The 24,123-nt window shown below is 44.4% G+C and overlaps 1 protein-coding gene across 4 annotated transcripts in view; it reads left to right on the top strand.

Annotated features, from left to right (window-relative positions):
• LOC137333811 (cadherin-11-like) overlaps positions 1-24,123 on the top strand; it is a 152,433-nt gene that overhangs the window by 100,306 nt on the left and 28,004 nt on the right. For all 4 annotated transcript variants that reach the window (XM_067998166.1, XM_067998163.1, XM_067998165.1 and 1 more), the window contains one exon: positions 9,446-9,582. In XM_067998166.1, coding sequence (XP_067854267.1) covers positions 9,446-9,582 — 137 coding nt within the window. The remainder of the gene's footprint in view (positions 1-9,445; positions 9,583-24,123) is intronic.

Below are 24,123 nucleotides of genomic sequence, written 5' to 3'. Positions count from 1 at the left end.
AGACCGGAGCTCCGGCTCTGAATTCCGAATGACCCCCCCCACCTCATTGTACGGGTTGTAGGAGCCCATAAACTCCCCCACCCCGTCGTATAGGTCTAACCCTATTAGTCACTAATAAATCCAATCGGGAATTCAGGAGAAACTTCATTACCCAAAGAGTGGTTAGAATGTGGAACTCGCTCCCACGTGGAGTAGTTGAGGCGAATAGCATCGATACATTTAAGGGGAAGCAAGATAAATACGAGGGAGAAAGGAATAGAACATAAGAACATAAGAAATAGGAGCAGGAGTAGGCCAATTGGCCTCTCGAGCCTGCTCCGCCATTCAATAAGATCATGGCTGATCTGATCCTAACCTCAAATCTAAATTCATGTCCAATTTCCTGCCCGCTCCCCATAACCCCTAATTCCCTTTACTTCTAGGAAACTGTCTATTTCTGTTTTAAATTTATTTAATGATGTAGCTTCCACAGCTTCCTGGGGCAGCAAATTCCACAGACCTACTACCCTCTGAGTGAAGAAGTTTCTCCTCATGTCAGTTTTGAAAGAGCAGCCCCTTATTCTAAGATTATGCCCCCTTGTTCTAGTTTCACCCATCCTTGGGAACATCCTTACCGCATCCACCCGATCAAGCCCCTTCACAATCTTATATGTTTCAATAAGATCGCCTCTCATTCTTCTGAACTCCAATGAGTAGAGTCCCAATCTACTCAACCTCTCCTCATATGTCTGCCCCCTCATCCCCGGGATTAACCGAGTGAACCTCCTTTGTACTGCCTCGAGAGCAAGTATGTCTTTTCTTAAGTATGGACACCAAAACTGTATGCAGTATTCCAGGTGCGATCTCACCAATACCTTATATAACTGCAGCAATACCTCCCTGTTTTTATATTCTATCCCCCTAGCAATAAAAGCCAACATTCCGTTGGCCTTCTTGATCACCTGCTGCACCTGCATACTAACTTTTTGATTTTCTTGCACGAGGACCCCCAGATCCCTTTGAGCTGCAGTACTTTCCAGTTTCTCGCCATTAAGATAATAACTTGCCAATATGCAGATAGGGTGAGATAAAGTAGGGTAGGAGGAGGCTCATGTGGAGCATAGACCAGTTGGGCCCAGTAGCCTGTTTCTGTGCTGTAGATTCTAAACTTTATGGTATAAAGATGGTTACAGACATGGAAGGAGTGTTCACGTTGCAGCCTGTCAGACCGTTAATCTGCCTGTGAATCCTTCCACCAATTCACACTATTCTCCAAGGGAAGAAGTGAATCAGAACACAGTGTTTGGGTTTCAAATCTTGAGATTGTAGAAGGAAGGCTTGAACAAAGGCTACAGCGACAAACCTGACCTTCTTATTCCCAATTTTCCAGGGACAATACTTGAAAGCTGTCTATTTTTACAAGCTGTCTGATTTTACCTGAGGAAGGAGGAAGTCTCCGAAAGCTTGTGAATTTAAAATAAAATTGCTGGACTATAACTTGGTGTTGTAAAATTGTTTACAATTATTTTTACAATGCAGCGGGGGGGCTCGTTCTTCCACTACTGCCGTCTTAATTCCCCCTGTACTGAAAAGTCCTTTAGAAATCAAACTGAGAACCAGCTAGAAAATTGACTGATTAATTTCTAGTCATGTTCCCCAACAATCCAGCCTACCTGCAGCATAATCAAACAATTACATATTTATATCCATTATTGAATAACCTGAATGAACTTACTTAGTACAGCGAAACCCTTTCAGAATTATTTCTTAGAATGCAACTTTCTTTGTTCCATGCATCAGAAGCTGAAACTGAAATTAAGGTTGATATCAACCTTTCCCATAGCTGAGCTGGAATGAATGCTTTACATAATGGGCACAATCGGTGCATAAGCAAAAGGTTATTTCTCATCTACATGCTGCCCCTCGGTGACATCCTCTGAAAACATAGCATCAGATTCCACATGTACACTGACGGCACCCAGCTCTACCTCACCACCACCTCTTTCGACCCCCTCCACAGCCTCTGATTTGTCACGCTGCCTGTCCGACATCCAGTACTAAATGAGCAGAAATTTCCTCCAATTAAACATTGGGAAGAACTAAGTCTTGTTCTTCGGTCCCTGTCACAAACTCCGTTCCCCTAAGCCACCGACTCCATCCCCCTCCCTGGCCGCTGTCTGACGCTGAACCAAACTCTTCACAAACTCAGCGTCCTAACTGACCCTGAGATGAGCTTCCGACCCCATATCCTCTCCCATCACCAAGACCTCCTACGTCCACCTCTGTAACATCGTCCGTCTCTGCCCCTGCCTCAGCTCATCTGCTGCTGAAATCCTCACCCATGCTTTTTTTAACCTCCAGACTCGACTATTCCAACGCTCTCCTGGCCGGCCTCCCATCTCCCACCCTCCATAAACTTGAGCTCATCCAAAACTCTGCTGCCCCGTATCCTAACTCGCACCAAGTCCCGTTCACCCTTCACCCCTGTGCTCGCTGACCTCCGTTGGCTCCCGATCCACCAAAGCCTCGATTTTTAAATTCTCATGCTTTGAAGATGGCAAGATAAGTTGAGAACGCTGTTAAAAAAGCATTCGGCATCCTTTATAAATGGAGGCATAGAGTACAAAAGCAAGGAAGTTATGCTAAACCTTTGTAAATCACTGGTTAGGCCTCAGCTGGAGTATTGTGTCCGATTCTGGCCACCACACTTTAGGAAGGATGTCGAGGCCTTAGAGAGGGCCCAGAAGAGATTTACTAGAATGGTACCAGGGATGAGGGACGTCAGTTATGTGGGGAGACTGGAGAAGCTGGGATTGTTCTCCTTAGAACAGAGAAGATTAAGGGGAGGTTTGATAGAGGTGTTCAAAATCATGATGGGTTTTGATAGAGTAAATAAGGAGAAACTGTTTCCAGTGGCAGGAGGGTCAGTAACCAGAGGACACAGATTTAAGGTAATTGGTACAAGAACCCGAGGGGAGATGAGGATTTTTTTTTACGCAGCGAGTTGTTATGATCTGGAATGCGCTGCCTGAAAGGGCGGTGGAAGCAGATTCAATAGTAACTTTCAAAAGGGAATTGGATAAATACTTTAACAAGGAAAAATTTGCATCATTATGGGGAAAGAACAGGGGTGTAAGACTTATTGGATAGCTCTTTCAAAGGCACAATGGGCCAAATGGAGTCCTTCTGTGTTGTACAATTCTACGATTCTAAGAAGGGAACTGTCCATGTAGTTTCATGGTGAGTGAATTTGTGAAACAGTGATTTTACAAATGGCGTTACAGTATATCAGAGTTAGATCCTAGCAGCTTGCATGATACGCCCAGCACTCCAGTAATCTCAGCTGTATTTGATCTGTTTGACAACAGTGGTTTGCAAATCCAAACTCCCCAGAGGGCAAGACTGTGAAGTAGCTAAGTGCAGGACACATCTCTTTCTGTCATAAGACCACAACTTGCCTCCCCAGACACCCACAGAGCTGACAGCAGAGTGAGACTTACAAACCATTTCAAGGACCCACAAGCAAAAGATTTTAACTTAGAATAGTGTGGTTGCACTGACCAAATCAAAGGGTGAGCTGTTTTATTTGGGCAGGGATGGACAATGAATCAGAGTGGTTCCAACTGCAAGCTTTAAATTGTGGAACACTGTGAATTTAAATCCTGCACAGAATTTATTTTATCGATGTTTGAGAGCTCGCTGGCAGCTGTCTGGGGACTGTCAGTGCAAAGTGTTAGACTCCCAGTCTGTCAACATTGGCAGCTTTATCAGGTCTCAGCTGTGTCTATTGATGGAGGAGAGATAGTGCCACATCAGGCAAAGGGAAAACATTGTATGTGTGTATGGAGGTATTTATGGATGGAGGTGTGTGTGTTTGTATGTAGGGTTCATATGTATGGAGGATGTGTGTGTTTGTGAGTGGCGTTGGTGTGAGTGTGTGTGTGTGTGTGTGTGTGTGTGTAAGAGTTCCCCCACTGGAAGCATAGAATTTCGGCATTAACCGCACAGGGAGAGGGAGGATGGAGACTTGCACACTGGAGGCAAACCTGCTAGAACTGTGAGTGTGTAATTTTACACTAATCATGTGTCGTTACAAGGAGAAAGATGTGTAGAGCAACAGTGGTATCGATGTTGGCATCCAGCCTGCCAGCATGATCCAAGAAAGTGACACATGCTTCCTGTTTTATTAAAAACAGCCCAATCTTACCTTGCACGCTGAGAGAATGTTAGTCCAGAAACTGCGAGGTCAATACAGATACGAAGACATTTACAGCAGGACTGGCAAGGAGCCAAATGCTGGTCAGCCTGACTTTCACAATCACAGCACACGGCTGCTGATACCAGGCTTTAACTCTTTAACATGCCAACAAGTCAATGAGGCTATTAAAAATACAGAAATGGAACCACAGGTCTTTGTTGCACCATCCCAGCTGTCTCCTACTTTAAATAAATCCTTTCCAGAACCTCAAAACTATAGAACTCCTCATCTCTCTGTCTTCCCTCCCTCCTACAATCCTCAGATTTTTGAAACACTAGCATGCAATCATCTAATCACTACTTCTTGCTTTATCGTGTCTTCTCTCCTACGCTCTTCAGTCTTTGTGCTATCCTACATTGATCCATTTAATCTCCTTCCACAGTCCCTGTACATACAGTCCCTATCATAGACTCAACCCGCCCATTTAATCTCCTTCTATAGTCCATGTATCCAATCATGGACTCCACCCATCCATTTAGTGACATAGGAACAGGAGTAGGCCATTCAGCCCTTTGAGCCTGTTCTGCCACTCAATTAGATCATGGCTGATCTGTATCATAACTCCATCTACCCGCCTTGGTTCTGTAACCCTTAATACCCTTGCCTAATAAAAATCTATCAATCTCAGTTTTGAAATTTTCAATTGACCCCCAGCCTCAACAGCTTTTTGGGGGAGAGAGTTCCAGATTTCCACTCCCCTTTGTGTGAAGAGGTGCTTCCTGACATCACCCCTGAACGGCCTGGCTCTAATTTTAAAGTTATGCCTCCCTTGTTCTGCACTCCCCCCACCAAAGGAAATAGTTTCTCTCTATCTACCCTATCAATTCTTTAATCATCTTAAACTCTTCAATTACATCTCATTAATCTTCTATATTCAAGGGAATACTAAAGTAATATCCTCCCACAGCCCATGTACACTTTACCTTCTCATGGACTCAATCCATCCATTTAATCTCCTTCCCCAGCCCCTGACCGACCGACCCGATCGTGGACTCTACCCCACCCATTTAGTCTCCTGAAGGGAAGTTCTGTTTAAATTCTCCCTGCTATTCAAACAGTAATAAAGTTGTTGAAAGCCGTTTGAAGGGGGCAGGTTGAAGAAGCAACTAAATTTGCTCCTGGATAGAAGGGGTTGTGGGATATGGTGAGAAGTGGTGGGTAGCTGAGATAATATTTCAAATTGAGAATTTTGACTCAAGATCACTCAAATCACACTTTACATCCGTTCCACACCTTCCCCCATTCGCCAGAACAAAAAAAAATAATGAACTGGCTTGTTGGGCCAAATGACCTTTTCTTGTCCCAAGCATTTCTCAGGTTCTTATGATCTTCAACGTTTATCCAGCAAATATGAGGATACCTTTCAACACAAAAAGCAAAACACTGCGGATACTGGAAATCTGAAATAAAACCTGAAAATGTTGGAAATACGCAGCGGGTCAGTGCAGCACCTGTGGAGAGAGAATCAGAGTTAATGTTTCAGGTCGATGGCCTTTCGTCAGAGCTGCACATCTTGTGAGAATGCCCATTCTCCCTTCCGTCTCCGCTACTCAACTCTACTCTGCTCCCTCGAGACAACATTAACTCTCTCGTGCCCCAACAGTTTAAAAATAGTTTGTCAAGCGCACTGAATAAAGATGGACCCTTTTAAAATTAATAGTCAGATGAATATTTTACATTTCAATATTCCATTACATGATTAATAGCCAAGAAAATATGTGACATAAATTGTTGCTAATATTTTATTCTCAATCATTGGCAGGTGGCTCAAATCACACTTTTCATCCGTTCCTCACCTCCCCCATTCCCTATCAGCTTGTGCCACATGCAATGCAGTATTCCCTTCGTCCCTGGTTGCAGCTGGCCTTCCCATCTGCTTCAAACTCTCCGACTAATTAACTACCCCTCCCTCCATCTTAAAGCTAGAGAGATATTTAACCCTTACACTATCGGCAGGTCGGAGGGAAACTCTGGTGCCTCTGAGCAAGGTACCAAACTCAGAATAAGTACTAATTGTCCAGTGATAAAACTATAACTATAGGAGTTCAGAAGAATGAGAGGCGATCTTATTGAAACGTATAAGATTGTGAAGGGGCTTGATCGGGTGGATGCGGTAAGGATGTTCCCAAGGATGGGTGAAACTAGAACTAGGGGGCATGATCTTAGAATAAGGGGCTGCTCTTTCAAAACTGAGATGAGGAGAAACTTCTTCACTCAGAGGGTAGTAGGTCTGTGGAATTTGCTGCCCCAGGAAGCTGTGGAAGCTACATCATTAAATAAATTTAAAACAGAAATAGACAGTGTCCTAGAAGTAAAGGGAATTAGGGGTTTAGGGGAGCGGGCAGGAAATTGGACATGAATTCAGATTTGAGGTTAGGATCAGATCAGCCATGATCTTATTGAATGGCGGAACAGGCTCGAGGGGCCGATTGGCCTACTCCTGCTCCTATTTCTTATGTTCTTATAAAGGAAAAGTCTATTACTACAATCTCAACTCCAGACTCGATTACTCCAATGCTCTCCTGGTCAGCCTCCCATCCTCCATAGACTTCCACTCATCCAAAAACTCTGTTGTCTGTATCCTCTCCCACACCAAGCCCCTTTCACTCATCAACCCTGCCCTCGGATATCACTGTTTACACCCAACAGCCTCCATTTCACCATCGGGAGGCCACTTCTTCAGTCTCCACGCCTAACATCAGTTTATTTTCTGCCTTGTTTAAACTTATCTCTTCAGCCGTGCCTTAAGTCCCATCAACAATCCCCACCCCCACCCCCACCAACTCCCTTCCCCATTATTCCGCTGCCCATCTCCTGCTTGACATCCTCTTCTCCCTCATGGAACGCACTGAGAGACATTCCCTACATGACAGGTGCAAAATAAATACAAGTTGTTCTTGCGAAGTACTTTTCACAATGAATTACTTTCAAAGTGTAATGACTGATGTTACATAGGAAAATGTGGCAGCCATTTTGCAGCAGCAATATTCCACAACAACAACATATCGTGCCTTTAACGTAGAAAAACGTCTTGAGACACTTCACAGGGGCATAACCAGACAAAAATCGACACCAGACCAAAGAAGGTGATATTAGGACAGATGACTAAAAGCTTGGTCAAAGAGTTGGGTTTTATAGAGGGTCTTAAAGGAGGAGAGGGAGGTGGAGAGAAGGGGAGACGTCGGGAGGGAATTCCAGAGATTAGGGCCTAGACAACTGAAGGCACGGCCGCCAATGAGCAGGTGAAGAGAAGGGGTCGACGCAGGGTAAAGTCACCAATCCCGCACTGCCAGAGAGAACAGATCAGTGACTTTCCGCTGCGGACCTGTAGCCCTAGCCCTGCCCCTCACTCCGTTTGCACAATCATTAAATTCACCCACAATGTAGAGTCGGCAGTTATTTGGTAAATGAACTGAACAGTTACCTTAACTTTGGACTGTAAGATTGTTTCCTTTAAGAGGTAGGACGTGTGAAACTTTGGGATCAGGGAAGGATAGGGTGCGAGGGTGATTTTCTAATATACGAGTATTTTACACAATGCGTATGGTAACAAACCACACATTGGAATTGGAAATACATCCCAGGAATGGTCAGGATCTGTTACTCCTAACACTGCACAAACAGGGAGTGTCTGCCTCGTGGAGAGCTGAATGGGCATCTGTAAACTTTCACCAGACATTTTGCAAACAGCACATGTTAGCATTAGTAAGATCAGTAGGGTATAAATTCGTCCTGTTTTATTTTCCACTCCCTTTGATTACAGACTAATCACCACACAGAGCCAGTTAGGCACTGGTCAGCACCAGAGGGGACCATTTCCAGGAAGTTGGTAAAGAATGGAACTGTTACACAGAAAGGATGATGATCCCCAGGAACGTGTTACAGTCTAGAATCTAATCGAGAGCTTCGGGGGGTTTATATATAGAATAACAGATACCCGGGAGTGAGTTACAGGCTGGAATCTAATCGAGCGATTCGGGTTTTTTTTTTTATTCGTTCATGGGATGTGGGCGTCGCTGGCGAGGCCAGCATTTATTGCCCATTCCTAATTACCCTTGAGAAGGTGGTGGTGAGCCGCCTTCTTGAACCGCTGCAGTCCGTGCGGTGAAGGTTCTCCCACAGTGCTGTTAGGAAGGGAGTTCCAGGATTTGACCCAGCGACGATGAAGGAACGGCGATATATTTCCAAGTCGGGATGGTGTGTGACTTGGAGGGGAACGTGCAGGTGGTGTTGTTCCCATGTGCCTGCTGCCCTTGTCCTTCTAGGTGGTAGAGGTCGCGGGTTTGGGAGGTGCTGTCGAAGAAGCCTTGGCGAGTTGCTGCAATGCATCCTGTGGATGGTACACACTGCAGCCACAGTGCGCCGGTGGTGAAGGGAGTGAATGTTTAGGGTGGTGGATGGGGTGCCAATCAAGTGGGCTGCTTTGTCCTGGATGGTGTCGAGCTTCTTGAGTGTTGTTGGAGCTGCACTCATCCAGGCAAGTGGAGAGTATTCCATCACACTCCTGACTTATGCCTTGTAGATGGTGGAAAGGCTTTGGGGAGTCAGGAGGTGAGTCACTCACCGCACGATACCCAGCCTCTGACCTGCTCTTGTAGCCACAGTATTTATGTGGTTGGTCCAGTTAAGTTATATATAGAATAACAGATACCCGGGAGTGAGCTACAGGCTGGAATCTAATCGAGGGGTTTGGGGGGGTTTATATAGAGAATAACAGATACCCGAGAGTGAGTTACAGGCTGGAATCTAATTGAGGGGTTTGGGGGGTTTATATATGGAATAACAGATACCCGGGAGTGAGTTAGAAATGGAAAATTCTGGGGAGTCTGCAGCTGTGATCCTGATGTGAACTTGTGGTTGGTGAGTTTGAGTGCCGGGATTCTGATTTATTTTTGGGGGGAGTTTTTGTGTTGACCCTGGTGATGGATGTTAGTGCTGGGGAAGAGAACTTTCCATTTAATCATCCAATGTCTCCCTGTATCAGCAGCCAACACTCGCTGCTAACTTGAGTTACAAGCTGAGTAAAGCTGCTTTGACTGTGGAATTGTATCGCAGCACCTTCAGGAGAGGAAGAGGAGAGAGATAAGGGGGAGAAACATTGAAACGAATTGGTGAGAGGACATTTCCACCATGAAACATTTCTGAGCCACATAGCTCTGAGCTCTGTGACAACTCTGTTTAATTAGTCCCTTTTCTAACTCTCCTCAGGTATTCCATTGAACAACACTCATACCTGGACAGATTTTTCACCATCAATGCACAGAATGGGATTATAAAAACCACAGCGCCACTGGACAGAGAGCAAACAGCCTGGCAAAATATCTCCGTGATCGCAACGGAAGTCAGTGAGTATTGAGGTTATCCTGTTGATCCTGAGCATACGTGGAGGGAAGCCTAGTATCAAGGGTCAAGTGGCTGTTTTTTAGCAAGTTGCTATTAAGGTGTCAGCTGTGGCTCAGTAGGTAGCACCTCTTGATCTGAAGCTGTGGGTTCAAGGCCCACTCCAGAGACTTGAGCACAGAATCTACACTGATACTCCCAGTGCAATACTGAGGACCATTTAGAGACAAGTAGGGGAGTTTTCCCTGGTGTCCTTGCTAACATTTATCCCTCAATCAATGCCTAAAACAGATTATCTGCTCATTACCTCATTGCTGTTTGTGGGATCTTGCTGTGCACAATTTGGCTGCTGTGTTTCCTACATTACAACAGTGATGACACTTCAAAAGTACTCCATTGGCTGTAAAGCGCTTTAGGACGTCCTGAGGTCATGGAAGATGCTATAGAAACACAAGTCTTCCTTAAAACGGCCTTTATCAAAATACAGGGCGTGATTTTCCTCTGGGCCTGGGCGGAGCAGAAAGAGGAAAATCAGGCAGGAGTGGTAGGATGGGATGCCAATAATGAGATCTGTTCAGTTTTTGTCTCTCTGATTTACCTCTAGTATTTCTCACAGTTGAATAGGGTTAAATATTCTGGTTTCATTAACACAGAAATATGGAGAGGAGGCCGGTGCCCCCTTCCCCGCCCTTTACATTCAGAAACCTTCTACTTGACTATCTCTGACTAACTCGAAACAAAAATCAATCTGCAGATTGTATGTTGCACTCGAAAGTAATTGCTTGTCACGCTGCTTTGTAAACACTATCGATTTGGCAAAGCAGCCTCATAAAATAAAACAGGTTTTTTTTTCCCTCTTTCTTATCATTTTACTTTTATTATTCATTCCTGGGATGTGGGCATCACTGGCAAGGCCAGCATTTATTCCCCATCCCTAGTTGCCCTGAACTGAGTGACTTGCTAGGTCAGTTCAGAGGGCAGTTAAGAGTCAACCAGATTGATGTGGGGACTGGAGTCACATATAGGCCCAGACCGGGGAAGGACGGCAGGTTTCCTTCCCTAAAGGAACATTAGTGAACCAATTGGGTTTTTACGACAATCCGACAGCTTCACGGTCACTTTTACTGAAACCCAGCTTTTTATTTCCAGATGTTTTTTTTTAATTCTTGAAACTGCCACTGTGGGATTTGAGCTCCTTGTTTTTCTGGATTATTAGTCCAGGCCTTGGGATTACTAGCCCAGTAACATAACCACTACACTGCTGTTCTCCATAATTGTAGCTACCATTCAGATATACAGAGAGGAGTTTGTTTACTGGGATTTACTCAATCCTCCTCATCCTGCAGTGTGTGTCAGGGTGAGGATATTCAGCTCCCTGTCATCCAGCTCTGTGGACACCTGGCCCTCCCCTTGTACCTCGTCCGAGGGACCCTTCTTCACATGTGAGCCCAGGCACTGACCATTTGTGGACTGTTTGACTGTAGATAGCATCACGGCTTGACGTCAATGTGGTGTTAGCTGTGTCTCATTGGGTACCATTCTCGCCTCTGAGTCAGAAGGTCATGGGTTTAAGCATCACTCCTGAGACTTGAGCACAAAATCTAGGCTGATGCTCCCAGTGCAGTACTGAGGGAGTGCTGCACAGTCGGCGGTGTCATCTTTCAGATGAGATGTTAAACTGAGGCCTCATTTGCCCTCTCAGGGAGACATCAAAGATCCCATGGCACTATTTCGAAGAAGAGCAGAAGAGTTCCCCCCGGTGTCCTGGCCAATATTTATCCCTCAACCAACATCACAAAGATTAACAAGGATGATATCCTTATCAGGAAAAGCTGAACAGGCTGGGACTCTTTTCTCTAGAAAAGAGAAGGCTGAGGGGTGACCTGATAGAAGTCATTAAGATAATGAAAGAATTTGATCGGGTAGACGTAGAGAAAATGTTTCCACTTGTGGGGGAGACCAGAACTAGGGGCCATAAATATAAGATAGTCAGTAATAAATCCAATAGGGAATTCAGGGGAAACTTCCTTACCCAGAGAGTGGTGAGAATGTGGAACTCACTACCACAAGGAGTAGTTGAGGCAAATAGCGTAGATACATTTAAGGGGAAGCTCGATAAACACATGGGGGAGAAAGGAATAGAAGGATATGCTGATAGGGTGAGATGAAGAGGGGAGGGAGGAGGCTCGTGTGGAGCATAAACACTGGCATAGACTAATTGGAACACTTTCTCTCCTTCCTTTCTTTCTTTCTTTCTTTCAACTGGGTGGTGCTGCACATTAGTTCGCTTGCTGCCTGGGGCCTGTGTTTCAATCTATCCAGCCTACCTGCAGCATAGGGAGGGTAGTTTCTGCTGTCTGCTGGCCGTGAGGGGCCTCTATGGAGTGTGTCTGGAGAATGTCAATCAAGTTCTGAGTCTGGGTGAGCTCACAGCACAAAGCTGCTCCTAATTTGTCAAAGGTCACTCTGAGAATCCGTGTTATGATTGCTGCGGGAAATGAAAAGTGCCACATTGTTGCAGTAAGGGGCACTGAGGTAAATTGTTGGGACAGTGTCGAGGGAGTTGTGGTCTGTGTTGAGCCCCGCTGTACCTGTCCTGGGAGTGTTTGATGGAACATTGTAGAGGGAGCTTTACTCTGTATCTAATGCAAGCTGTATCTAACCACTGGAAGTGTTTCGTGGTACAGTGTAGAGGGAGCTTTACTCTGTATCTAACCCGTGCTGTACCTGCCCTGGGAGTGTTTCGTGGTACAGTGTAGAGGGAGCTTTATTCTGTATCTAACCCCTGGGAGTGTTTGGTGGGACAGTGTAGAGGGAGCTTTACTCTGTATCTAACCTGTGGGATTGTTTCGTGGGACAGTGTAGAGGGAGATTTACTCTGTATCTAACCTGTGGGAGTGTTTGGTGGGACAGTGTAGAGGGAGCTTTACTCTGTATCTAACCCCTGGGAGTGTTTCGTGGGACAGTGTAGAGGGAGCTTTACTCTGTATCTAACCCCTGGGAGTGTTTCGTGGGACAGTGTAGAGGGAGCTTTACTCTGTATCTAACCCCTGGGAGTGTTTGGTGGGACAGTGTAGAGGGAGCTTTACTCTGTATCTAACCCCTGGGAGTGTTTGGTGGGACAGTGTGGAGGGAGCTTTACTCTGTATCTAACCTGTGGGAGTGTTTGGTGGGACAGTGTAGAGGGAGCTTTACTCTGTATCTAACCTGTGGGAGTGTTTCGTGGGACAGTGTAGAGGGAGCTTTACTCTGTATCTAACCCCTGAGAGTGTTTCGTGGGACAGTGTAGAGGGAGCTTTACTCTGTATCTAACCCCTGAGAGTGTTTCGTGGGACAGTGACCAAAAGGGAAAATGCCCGATTCTGGCACACATCAAAAACACAAAATAAAAAGCAAAAATAAAATAAACATCCCACCAGAGAGTGAGTTGGGGGTTAAGTTGGACACCATACTGACATCAATCAGGAACGCTTTCCTCAGAGTCGCCTTTTAATAGTCCACTTTTTAATCAATTAAACAAATTATAGATTTAATCCATTAAAGGTTTGATGAATTAGTGGTTTCATTATCCTGGCACCGTTTCCCCCTGGGAGAGGTGCATTTAGATTCTCTCTCGCATTGCAGGTGGTGTCTGCATCAAATTCTGATGTTCCCTTTGACACAATTACTCACTGAACATTAACATGTTTTTAAAAAAAAACTCTTTTGGAGATTAGTGTTTTGAGGACAGTAAACAACGGTGACAGAGTCTGACTGCACGGGGAACACGTTGATGAGGACCTGCTAAGACGAGGCAGTAACTATCCCTGTCGCACCCAGCAGAAGTGGCAGATCCTACGGCAGGGTTTCAGTCCCATTCCCCTCCCGGCAGGGCAAACGGCCTGAAATTAATTCCTGACAGCCCCACGCCCATGTTATTTAAATGATGTCACAGTAGCGTCGCCAACCCAACAGAATTGTCCTGGAGTCTCCAGGAATTGAAGACTAATCTCTAGGACACTGCCGTAAGCAAAAACCTGGGAGTAAAATCATAGGGAGCATTCAAAAAAGGGTATAGTTTTCTTCATTTTCTTTGGACACTTCTGTTTATTAGTTATATAAAAAAATATTGGTGACGGGGAAAAGAAAGGCTGTTTAACTGACAGTCAAGAATGATCCAATCGGTTAACGAAGAGTCTGTTCTTTTCACTTTCCGATTGGCCATGGGAAGGCGGGGTGCCGTGACAATGGATGTTTTGGGCGACCAATGGCGGGAGTGTGTGGGGGGGGGGGGGGACGGGCCGGTTGGAAGCAGGCGGTCATGTGATTAAACCTCCAGGAATACGTTCAAGCAGAGTTGGCAACCCTAGGCCTGAGGCCCAATTTCTGGTGAGCATCAGGCCTCCTGGTTGGGGTGCACACTCTCTGCATGCTGTTGCTGCTGCGCCTGAAAACTCCCTCTCTCTTTCTTTCTCTCTCTCTCCCTCTCTCTCTCCCTCCCTCTCTCTCTCTCTCGCTTCCAATCACCCTTCAACAAGGCTCCAAGAGGGTCTTTCTCTTCCTTCCATTTGAGGAGAATATCTCTTTTTGCCTTTCCTCACTCAACAGTGCCTGTCTGTCTGTCGCTGTCTGTCAGTCTGTCTTTCTCTTTACTTCCCCCTCCCCACAGTTGGTTTCCTTTGCTTTCTTCGGCTCCCTGAGTAGACAGCCCCCCGAAGGGCGGTTCTGACTTCTCCTCAAATCTGCAGTTTTGCGTTGGTGTTCTCTTTGATGCACCAGCTGACTTGAGACAGAAGGATCTTTGATGGGAGATTTAACTGTGCCCCCCCGACTGACACTTGAGTTCATCAGCTGAAAATGGAACAGCCGGAGATGCGTGAGCTACCTACACAGCCTCAGATTTCTCAGATCCTGCAACCTCCAAGATTCCTCCTCCCAGGTCTGTGAATCCTCCAATGTGACGGTTACACTGTTCAGTAATCCTGGGAACTGAAGTCTTTTATTGTGGACAGGAGGGCCGACTTTAGTCGCCCTGGACCTTGCCCACCGACAGTGTGTATGAGGAAATCCTGCACAAATGGACGTTGTTTGATTGCTTCGAGGCTTTTACACCAGGCCTCAGTGTGTGGGGAGTCAGCATGATGGGTGGGGACTGTGAAGTGTGATGGAGAGAGTGTCCTAAAGTCCAGGATCCTCAGAGACCCAGCAGGGCAAGTCTTGCTCATTGTGGAAGGGAAGGGGGAATTGATAAGTTTGATAAGTTTGTGATTTTTTTTTTCTCTTTGTTAATTTTTTATGTCTATACTGTGTGATAAATATTATTATTAAGGGTGTAAAGTGGGTGAGTGTCATGGCAACCGTATCCCAAGATTTTTTTCTTTTGCTGGAATGTGAGTGGGTAGAATTTTTTTTGGTGGAATTTGTCTGGGGAGAAATGTTTTGGTGAGTGAACAATGAAAGTGGAAAATAACCAAGTAGAAAGGAGGAAAACACAGAGACTTAAAAACACAACCATCAAAGATAGATGAACTGGTCATTTATCTCATTTGCTGTGTTGGTTCTTGCTGTGCACAAACAGGCTGCTGCATCTGCCCACATAACAACAGTGACTGCACTCCAAAAGTAATTTATTGGTTTTGAAGCACTTTCAGATGGCCTGAGGATACAATAGACACCATATGAATGCAAGAATGCAATGGGAGTTGTGTATAGGACCCCTGGCAGCAGCTCTGAAGTGCTAGATTGTATAAATGCAGAGATTAGACAAGCGTGTAACAAAGGCATAGTGGTCTTAATGGGGGACTTTAACCTTCACATAGATTGGGAAAAGCAGACTAACAACTATCAGAAAGGTAGTGAATTTCTTGAGTGTGTCCGGGATAGTTTTCTACAGCAGTATGTCCTTGAGGCAACAAGGGGGCAAGCCATACTAGATTTAGTAATGAGTAATGAGCCAGATTTAGTTAACAGCTTAACTGTGCGTGAACATCTATCCAATTGCGATCATAACATGATCGAGTTCAATGTAATGTTTGAAAGGGAAAAAAGTGAATCAGCTGCTAAGATCTAGACTTGGGTAAGGCCGACTTCAATGGGATGAGACAGAGACTATCCACAGTAAATCTGTTAATGAGTAAAACGACTGATGATCAGTGGGAAATGTTTAGAGAAACATTTAACGTGATACAGAATCGGTTTATACCCCTGAGGGGCAAGAACTCTACTTTCCAAGAAAAACAGCCATGGACAACTAAAGAGGTAAGGGACAGTATAAGACATAAGGAAAGGGCATACAAAAAGGCAAAAAATGGCACAGATCCTGGTGAATGGGAAAGATACAAAGATCAACAAAGGGTCACAAAACAGATAGTAAGAGCTACAAAAAGAGAGTATGAAAAGAAACTTGCAAGGGATATCAAAACCAATACAAAGAGCTTTTATAGTTACATTAGGAAAAAGAGGGTGGTCAGGAGCAGTGTTGGCCCCTTAAAAACTGAAAGTGGGGATATTGTCATTGACAATGGGGAAATGGCGGGCATGTTGAACAACTACTATGCGTCAGTATTTACAGTAGAAAAAGAGGATAGCATGCCGGAAATCCCAAGAAAACTAATATTGAATCGGGGACAGGGACTCGGTAAAATTAACATAAGTAAAACAGTAATGAAGAAAATAATTGCACCAAAGAGTGACAAATCCCCAGGACCAGATGGTTTCCATCCCAGGGTTTTAAAGGAAGTAGGTGAGCACATTGCAGATGCCCTAACTATAATCTTTCAAAGTTCTCTAGATTCAGGAACTGTCCCTCTAGATTGGAAAATTGCACATGTCACTCTGCTTTTTAAGAAAGGAGAGAGAGGGAAACCAGGGAATTATAGACCAGTTAGCCTAACATCTGTTGTGGGGAAATTGCTGGAGTCTATAATTAAGGATAGGGTGACTGAACACCTCGAGAGTTTTCAGTTAATCAGAGAGAGCCAGCATGGATTTGTGAAAGGTAGGTCGTGCCTGACTAACCTGATTGAATTTTTTGAAGAGGTGACTAAGGGAGTGGACAGGGGAATGTCAATGGATGTTATTTATATGGACTTCCAGAAGGCATATTTGAAGAGGTGACTAAGGGAGTGGACAGGGGAATGTCAGTGGATGTTATTTATATGGACTTCCAGAAGGCATTTGATAAGGTCCCACATAAGAGACTGTTAGCTAAGATCAAAGCCAATGGAATTGAGGGAAAAGTATGGACTTGTTTAGGAAGTTTGCTGAGCGAAAGGCGACAGAGAGTAGGGATAATGGGTAGGTAGTCACATTGGCAGGATGTGACTAGTGGAGTCTAGCAGGGATCTGTCTTGGGGCCTCAGTTATTCACAATATTTATTAACGACTCAGATGAAGGCATAGAAAGTCTCATATCTAAGTTTGCAGATGACACAAAGATTGATGGCATTGTCAGCAGTGTGGATGGAAAACATAAAATTACAATACAATATTGATAGATTAGGTGAATGTGCAAAACTGTAGTAAATGGAATTCAATGTAGACAAATGTGAGGTCATCCACTTTGGATCAAAAAAGGACAGAACAGGGTACTTTCTAAATGGTAAAAAGTTAAAAACAGTGGATGTCCAAAGTGACTTAGGGGTTCAGGTGCATAGATCATTGAAGTATCATGAACAGGTGCAGAAAATAATCAATAAGGCTAATGGAATGCTGGCCTTTATATCTAGAGGACTGGAGTACAAGGGGGCAGAAGTTATGCTGCAGCTATACAAAACCCTGGTTAGACCGCACCTGGAGTACTGTGAGCAGTTCTGGGCACCGCACCTTCGGAAGGACATATTGGCCTTGGAGGGAGTGCAGCATAGGTTTACTAGAATGATACCCGGACTTCAAGGGTTAAGTTACGAGGAGAGATTACACAAATTGGGGTTGTATTCTCTGGAGTTTCGAAGGTTAAGGGGTGATCTGATCGAAGTTTATAAGATATTAAGGGGAACAGATAGGGTGGATAGAGAGAAACTATTTCCGCTGGTTAGGGATTTTAGGAGTAGGGGGCACAGTCTAAAAATTAGAGCCAGACCTTTCAGGAGCGAGATTAGAAAACATTTCTGCACACAAAGGGTTGTAGAAATTTGGAATTCTCTTCCGCAAATGGCAATTGATACTAGCTCAATTGCTAAATTTAAATCTGAGCTAGATAGCTTTTTGGCAACCAAAGGTATTAAGGGATATGGGCCAAAGGCAGGTATATGGAGCTAGATCACAGATCAGCCATGATCTTATCAAATGGCGGAGCAGGCACGAGGGGCTGAATGGCCTACTCCTGTTCCTATGTTCCTAAGTTCCTAAGTTCGTTCTTTCTTTCTAAAAGAAAACATTAAACGAGAAAAGCAAATTCAGCTTATTGTGCATGTTTCTTCTGTGAACCATGTACAATCTACTCCATCATGGTCTCTCCCCACCCATTTAATCTCCTTCCATAGTCCCTGTATATGTATCCAATCATGGACTCAACCCCAACCATTTAATATTCTTTCACAGCCCTGCTCAATCTGCCCTATCATGGACTCTACTCCACCCATTTACTCTCTTGAAGGAAAGTTTTTCCTCGAAGGTAATTACAGAACCCCTGTGTAATCCTACATCTGAGATCGGGCATGGCAATCTAGATCCTTATCCTGCTATTAACTGTTAATATCAAAATAATGTTACTGGAGTACGTAAATACCAAAGGAATGAGTATCCTGAGCACTGGAGGAATTACACTTACCCGCAAAGCCAGCTGGCAGCTAGCAACCTGAAAAGGGGAATTAAATAACATTTTGAATCCTATTACGAGAAACTAACTTTTTGTTTTGGACCTTATCCAGCCCTAAATATGTTAAAAACTAACTTTATTAAAGGGACACTGTTTCACAAACCTTTAACAGTTCATCTCGCATCACTTTAAATTTTAAAATAACTTTATACAAGCCAGATTTTTTCGAGATTGTTTTGCACCATAAACTGTGACGTCTGGTGTGTGACGTCTGGTGTGTGACAGACACACTGGACACAAGACTTGCCTATGGTGAATATCCTATCTTGGTAATAAGAAAGAAAGACTTGCATTTATGTAGCACCTTTTAAGCCCTTAGGACGTCCCAAATTCAGTACAGTCACTGTTGTAATGGAGGTACTTTCGACATTATGTTCTTTTATAAGGCTAGGAACATTATTCCATGTAAAGCCTGATGTATTATCCTGCCGCTAAAATGTAGGTCTCAGTCCCTTTTTAAGATTTTAAGTGAACACCAGGTTGAGTTCGTTCAAAGGTCAATTGCTATTCAGGCTGGAGATCAGAATCTGGTTTTATCTGTGGGACGGTCAATTAAGAGGTTCCAGATATTATGGCTCTGGTATTTTCTATTACTTCAGAGTATGGCTGTATTTTTCTTTATATTTTTAAAGAAAGACGGAGAAATTTGCACTGGACAGTGTTTGAAGTGTGATGGGCCCCAGAATGAAGTGTACTCATACGTACAGATTTTATAGTATAGATTGGTAGGTAAATAGATAGATAGATAAAAGCAAAATACTGCGGATGCTGGAAATCTGAAATAAAAACAGAAAATACTGGAAATGCTCAGCAGGTCAGGCAGCATCTGTGGAGAGAGAGAAACAGAGTTAATTATTGAAGTTGATGACCTTTTGTCAGAAGGATAGATAGATGGATGGATAAATAGAAAGATAAATAATTACTGGCACTGGGGAGCTAGCTCTTTGTTCTCCATTATCCCCTACTTTGGAATAAATGAGCCTCTATTTTTACCAAAATGAGAGGGAAAAAAAGGGACGAGATTCCAGATGTTATAATTCAAAGATTTTTTTCTTTGGAAATCACACAAGATAGTTTGTATTTCTGAGATGATGGAACGTTCAATATATAAGTCATAGATTGCAGCTGTTACAAAGACAAGGAGCTTCTTGCTGTTAACACGAATATCGTACTAAAAATGGAAAATTGAAAAAATATGTGGTAACATTTATGTTGTGGTGTTTGCATTCTTGTCACATACTTCAGCTGGCACTACTGTGCTGGGATGATTTATAAGCCATTTTAAGTTGTGCAATGATTGCACCTCCCATGGGCTTCCGTAGCACGATCTGAGGACACGTTCCAGCTTTTCCTTCATGTAAGGAGTTACACGGGAATTCTCTCAGCCAATTCCTGATCGTTTTTTTTTTACAGGAGAAAACATAGGGCCATTCTGCGCTCTGTAAATTAACAAAGGATCTTAGCATAAATCTTAACCAGTTCGAGCTCCAGATGTTAACTGGCCCTTCACATTCCTTCTACACAGGACCTCCTTGCTCTGTAAGACTCAATTCGTTCTCGGGATACTGGCATTTATTGTCTGTCCATCCCTAGTTGCCCAAGCAACTTTGATACAACTGAGTGGCTCGCTAGGCCACTTCAGAGGACAGTTAAGAGTCATCCATGTTGGTGTGGGACTGGAGTCACATTTAGGCCCAGACCGGGTGAGGACGGCAGGTTTCCTTCCCTGCAGGACATTAGTGAATCAGTTGGGTTTTTACAACAATCCAACAGCTTCATGGACACTTTTAGCGATACCAACTTTTTATTTCCAGATTTTTGAAAACTGAATTCAGATTCTCATGGGGGGATTCGAACTCACATTCTCTGAATTATTAGTGCCGGCCTTTAGATTGCTAGTCCAGTAATAAACACTACACGAACGTACCCCTTTAATGGTCATCTAATGTACTACTTCAGTACTTTCACAACTGAGCCGTCAGCAGTGAGTGACAATGGGGTAAATGTGACAAGTTGGGGAAAGACCTTTTTGTATGTGGAGTGAAAGCTTTATCTGCTGGTAATCTAGAGTACCTAACTCGCACCAAGTCCCGTTCACCAATCACCCCTAGTGCTCGTTGACCGACATTGGCTCCCAGTCTGGCAACGTCTCGATTTTTAAAATTACTCATCCTTGTTTTCAAATCCCTCCATGGCCTCACCACCCCCCCCACATTTCCTATCTCTGTAACCTCCTCCAGCCCTCCAAGATCTCTGCGCTCCTCCAATTCTGGCCTCTTGCACATCCCTCATTCCCTTCGTCCCACCGTTGGCGGCCGTACCTTCAGCTGTCTAGGCCCTAAGCTCTGGAATTCCCTCTCTAAATCTCACTGCCTCTCTACCTCTCTTTATACCTACCTCTTTGACCAAATTTTTGGTCACCTGACCTAATATCTCCTTATGTGGCTCGGTGTCAAATTTTATTTGATGATCGCTCCTATGAATCGCCTTGGTGTACCGTTTTACTACATTAAAGGCACTATGTAAATGTAAGTTATTATAGTTATGAGCCATTCCCTGTAGAAGAATGTAATTGCCATAATTAAGTGCACTTTCCACCAACATGGCTGACATTTGAGGCGATAATTAAAATACTGCAAACTTTTTAATTACATAGTTTAAATCGTATCTTAACACTATCAATATTAATTGTCACCTGCCCAATGCAGCCAAATATTACTGTGGCTCAGTTGGTAGTGCCTTTATTTCCATATCAGTAGGTTGTGAGTTCATGCCTCACTTCAGGATTTGCACATGTAATCTAGGCTGAGGGAGTGCTGCTTTGTTGGAGGCGCTATCCTTTATTGAGATGTTTATTTTCTTATCAAAGATTTCATGACACTATTTGAAAAATAATTTTCTAAGTAACCTGGTTGATAGCAACAAAAAAAAAGCCTATCTATCATCTTGTTGCTGTATTTTGGTGCAGAATGAATTCTGTTCTTGCTTATATAAGTCCCAGCTGCAATGGTGTGGAGCATTTTGACTTAGACTCATACAGCACAGAAGGAGCCCATTTGGCCCATCGTGCCTGTGCTGGCTCTTTGAAAGGGCTATCCAGTTAATCACACTCCCCTGCTCTTTCCTCCACCAATTGTTTTTCCTTTTCAAGTATTTATCCAATTCTGTTCTGAAAGTTATTATTGAATCTGCTTCCACCGCCCTTTCAGGCAGCACGTTCCAGATCGTAACAACTCGCTGCGTATAAACAAATTCTTCTCATCTCCCCCTTTGTTCATTTGCCAATTTATCTGTGTCCTCTGGTTGCCGACCTTCCTGCCAGTGGAAACAATTTCTCCCGACCTACTCTATCCAAAGCCCCCGTAATTTTGTAGCGTTCAAGGATGTTGAATCTAAATATTTGGTGGTTGTGAACAGCTGTGGCTTGCAGTCTAAGAAGTCCATGATTGTGTATTCAATCTTTACTGCTGTATCGTGGATGTACTTTGTGGGCCCATCCAAAACCAATAATAGAACTCAATGTAATTACTATCTACACAGCGGCCAGTCTTGTACTGTGTGTTACAATCACAGATTTTCTTCAGTAATTCCATCTGTATGGAACAGTAAGCTATCGTCAGGTCTTTCTATGATCCGTGTTAATGCCCCAAGGTCACAGATGACGATCGCGAGTTGTCTGAGTTGGTGAATGAAGCTCCCACAGCACCAGCAAACAATGAGCCAATGTCAGGAGATTTATGTCCAGATTAGGCTCGGATTTGGCCAACTCCGGAAGGCTGTCAGTTGGAGATTTCTAAGCGTTGGCTGCTCAGGAACTCCTGTGAAATACAACCAATCGCACTGGTCCTTTTCGTAACTTTAATAGACAGGTTGGACTATACAGATAATAACAGATACCCGGGAGTGAGTTACAGGCTGGAATCTAATCGAGGGGTTCTGGGGGTTTATATATAGAATAACAGATACCCGGGGGTGAGTTACAGGCTGGAATCTAATCGAGGGGTTCGGGTGGTTTTTATATATAGAATAACAGATACCCGGGAGTGAGTTATAGCCTGGAATCTAATCGAGGGGTTCGGGGGGTTTATATATAGAATAACAGATACCCGGGAGTGAGTTACAGGCTGGAATCTAATCGAGGGGTTCGGGTGGTTTTTATATATAGAATAACAGATACCCGGGAGTGAGTTATAGCCTGGAATCTAATCGAGGGGTTCGGGGGGTTTATATATAGAATAACAGATACCCGGGAGTGAGTTACAGGCTGGAATCTAATCGAGGGGTTCGGGTGGTTTTTATATATAGAATAACAGATATCCGGGAGTGAGTTACAGGCTGGAATCTATCTGACTGTCGAACACTCTCCGATTATGTAACCTCCATTCCCATCACAGGCGCTGGACCTTCATCCTAATTCCAGCGTGCTTTGTTCCGACTCCTGCTGCCAACCCTGTGCTGTTTCGAATAAACGCGGTGCCCTCTCAGAATGACCCACACTTTGTAAGTGGGGCTGATGGCGACAATTACAGCGCATTGTACAGCAAATGCTTTTATTTGAATCGACAATTACAAAGCCTTATCCTCCATGTCTCTGGCTTGCCCAATGGAAGTGATGTTCAATTGCATAGAGGCCGGAGAGCCTCTCGACTTTCTTCTCTTGTTTTTGTTTGCTCTGTGCCTTTTTGCTGGTTTGAAACGAGTGGAAGGCAGCTTGCCAGGCAGTGAATGTTTGGGGCCTCATCGATCCACTTTGTTTTGGTTCCCTCGCTTCCCGTTCCTCTCCTGCAAAGGTTCACCTCCTTGGTCTACAAACCGCTCGTTGCCTCTGGTACCTGCCCAAGCGTCTGCTCTCCGCCTGCGAACCAGAATAGTTTGGGGGGGGCGTTTATTCTGAGTTTGTGCTACCAGCAGTGCGCCCTGCCCTCTAGTTGCTCATAGAATCATAGAGTGGTTACAGCACAGAAGGAAGGCCATTCAGCCCATCGAGCCCGTGCCGGCTCTTTGTAAGAGCAATCCAGTTTGTCCCACTCCCCGGCTCTTTCCCCGCAGCCCTGCAAATTTTTTCCCTTCAAGTATTAATCCGATTCCTTTTTGAAAGTCAGGATTGAACCTGCTTCCACCGCCCTTTCAGGCAGCACATTCCAGATCATACCTACTTGCTGCTCACATCTGGAAATTGGGGTGGTGACGCTGGCTGTGATTTCCCTCTCCCCCCTCCTACACATAGTCAGTGGGTGATGATCCCTCTCGGTACGGTGAACTCAGAAAATTGTCAGTTCGCTTATCAGCAAAGGGGACATCAGAGCCAATCCCCACCCTGTTCTCCACCCATGTCCCTGCACATGGACTTTCCAGCAGGCAGTCACTGGACAGCGATCAAGGGCTGGAGCCCTGGCTAATTCTCCCTCTCCCTGATTGCCTGAGGTCCGTTGTAGAACCCACTACAGGTGCCCCAGCTTAGGCCAGCTAACACCGCACAGATTGAGGCTCAAACCCGGGACATTGCAGGTCTGTTGGTTCAGTTATGCACTGGGTAAACTCACTGTTGGAACTTTTTCTTAAATCAATAATGTGTTTGAATTACAGATAGTTTCCTGTGATTCGTTTTTCATGTTATATGTGATAGAGAAAGAAAGAATTTACATTTATATAGTGCCTTTCATGACCTCAGGACATCCCAAAGCGCTTTACAGCTAATGACGTTTAGCCACTGTTGCAATGTCAGGAAACACAGCAGCCAATTCGTGCA

The sequence above is a fragment of the Heptranchias perlo genome, chromosome 16 (genome assembly GCF_035084215.1).
Source record: "Heptranchias perlo isolate sHepPer1 chromosome 16, sHepPer1.hap1, whole genome shotgun sequence".
NCBI classification, from domain to species: Eukaryota; Metazoa; Chordata; class Chondrichthyes; order Hexanchiformes; family Hexanchidae; genus Heptranchias; species Heptranchias perlo.
This window is presented reverse-complemented; position numbering and strand designations above follow the sequence as displayed.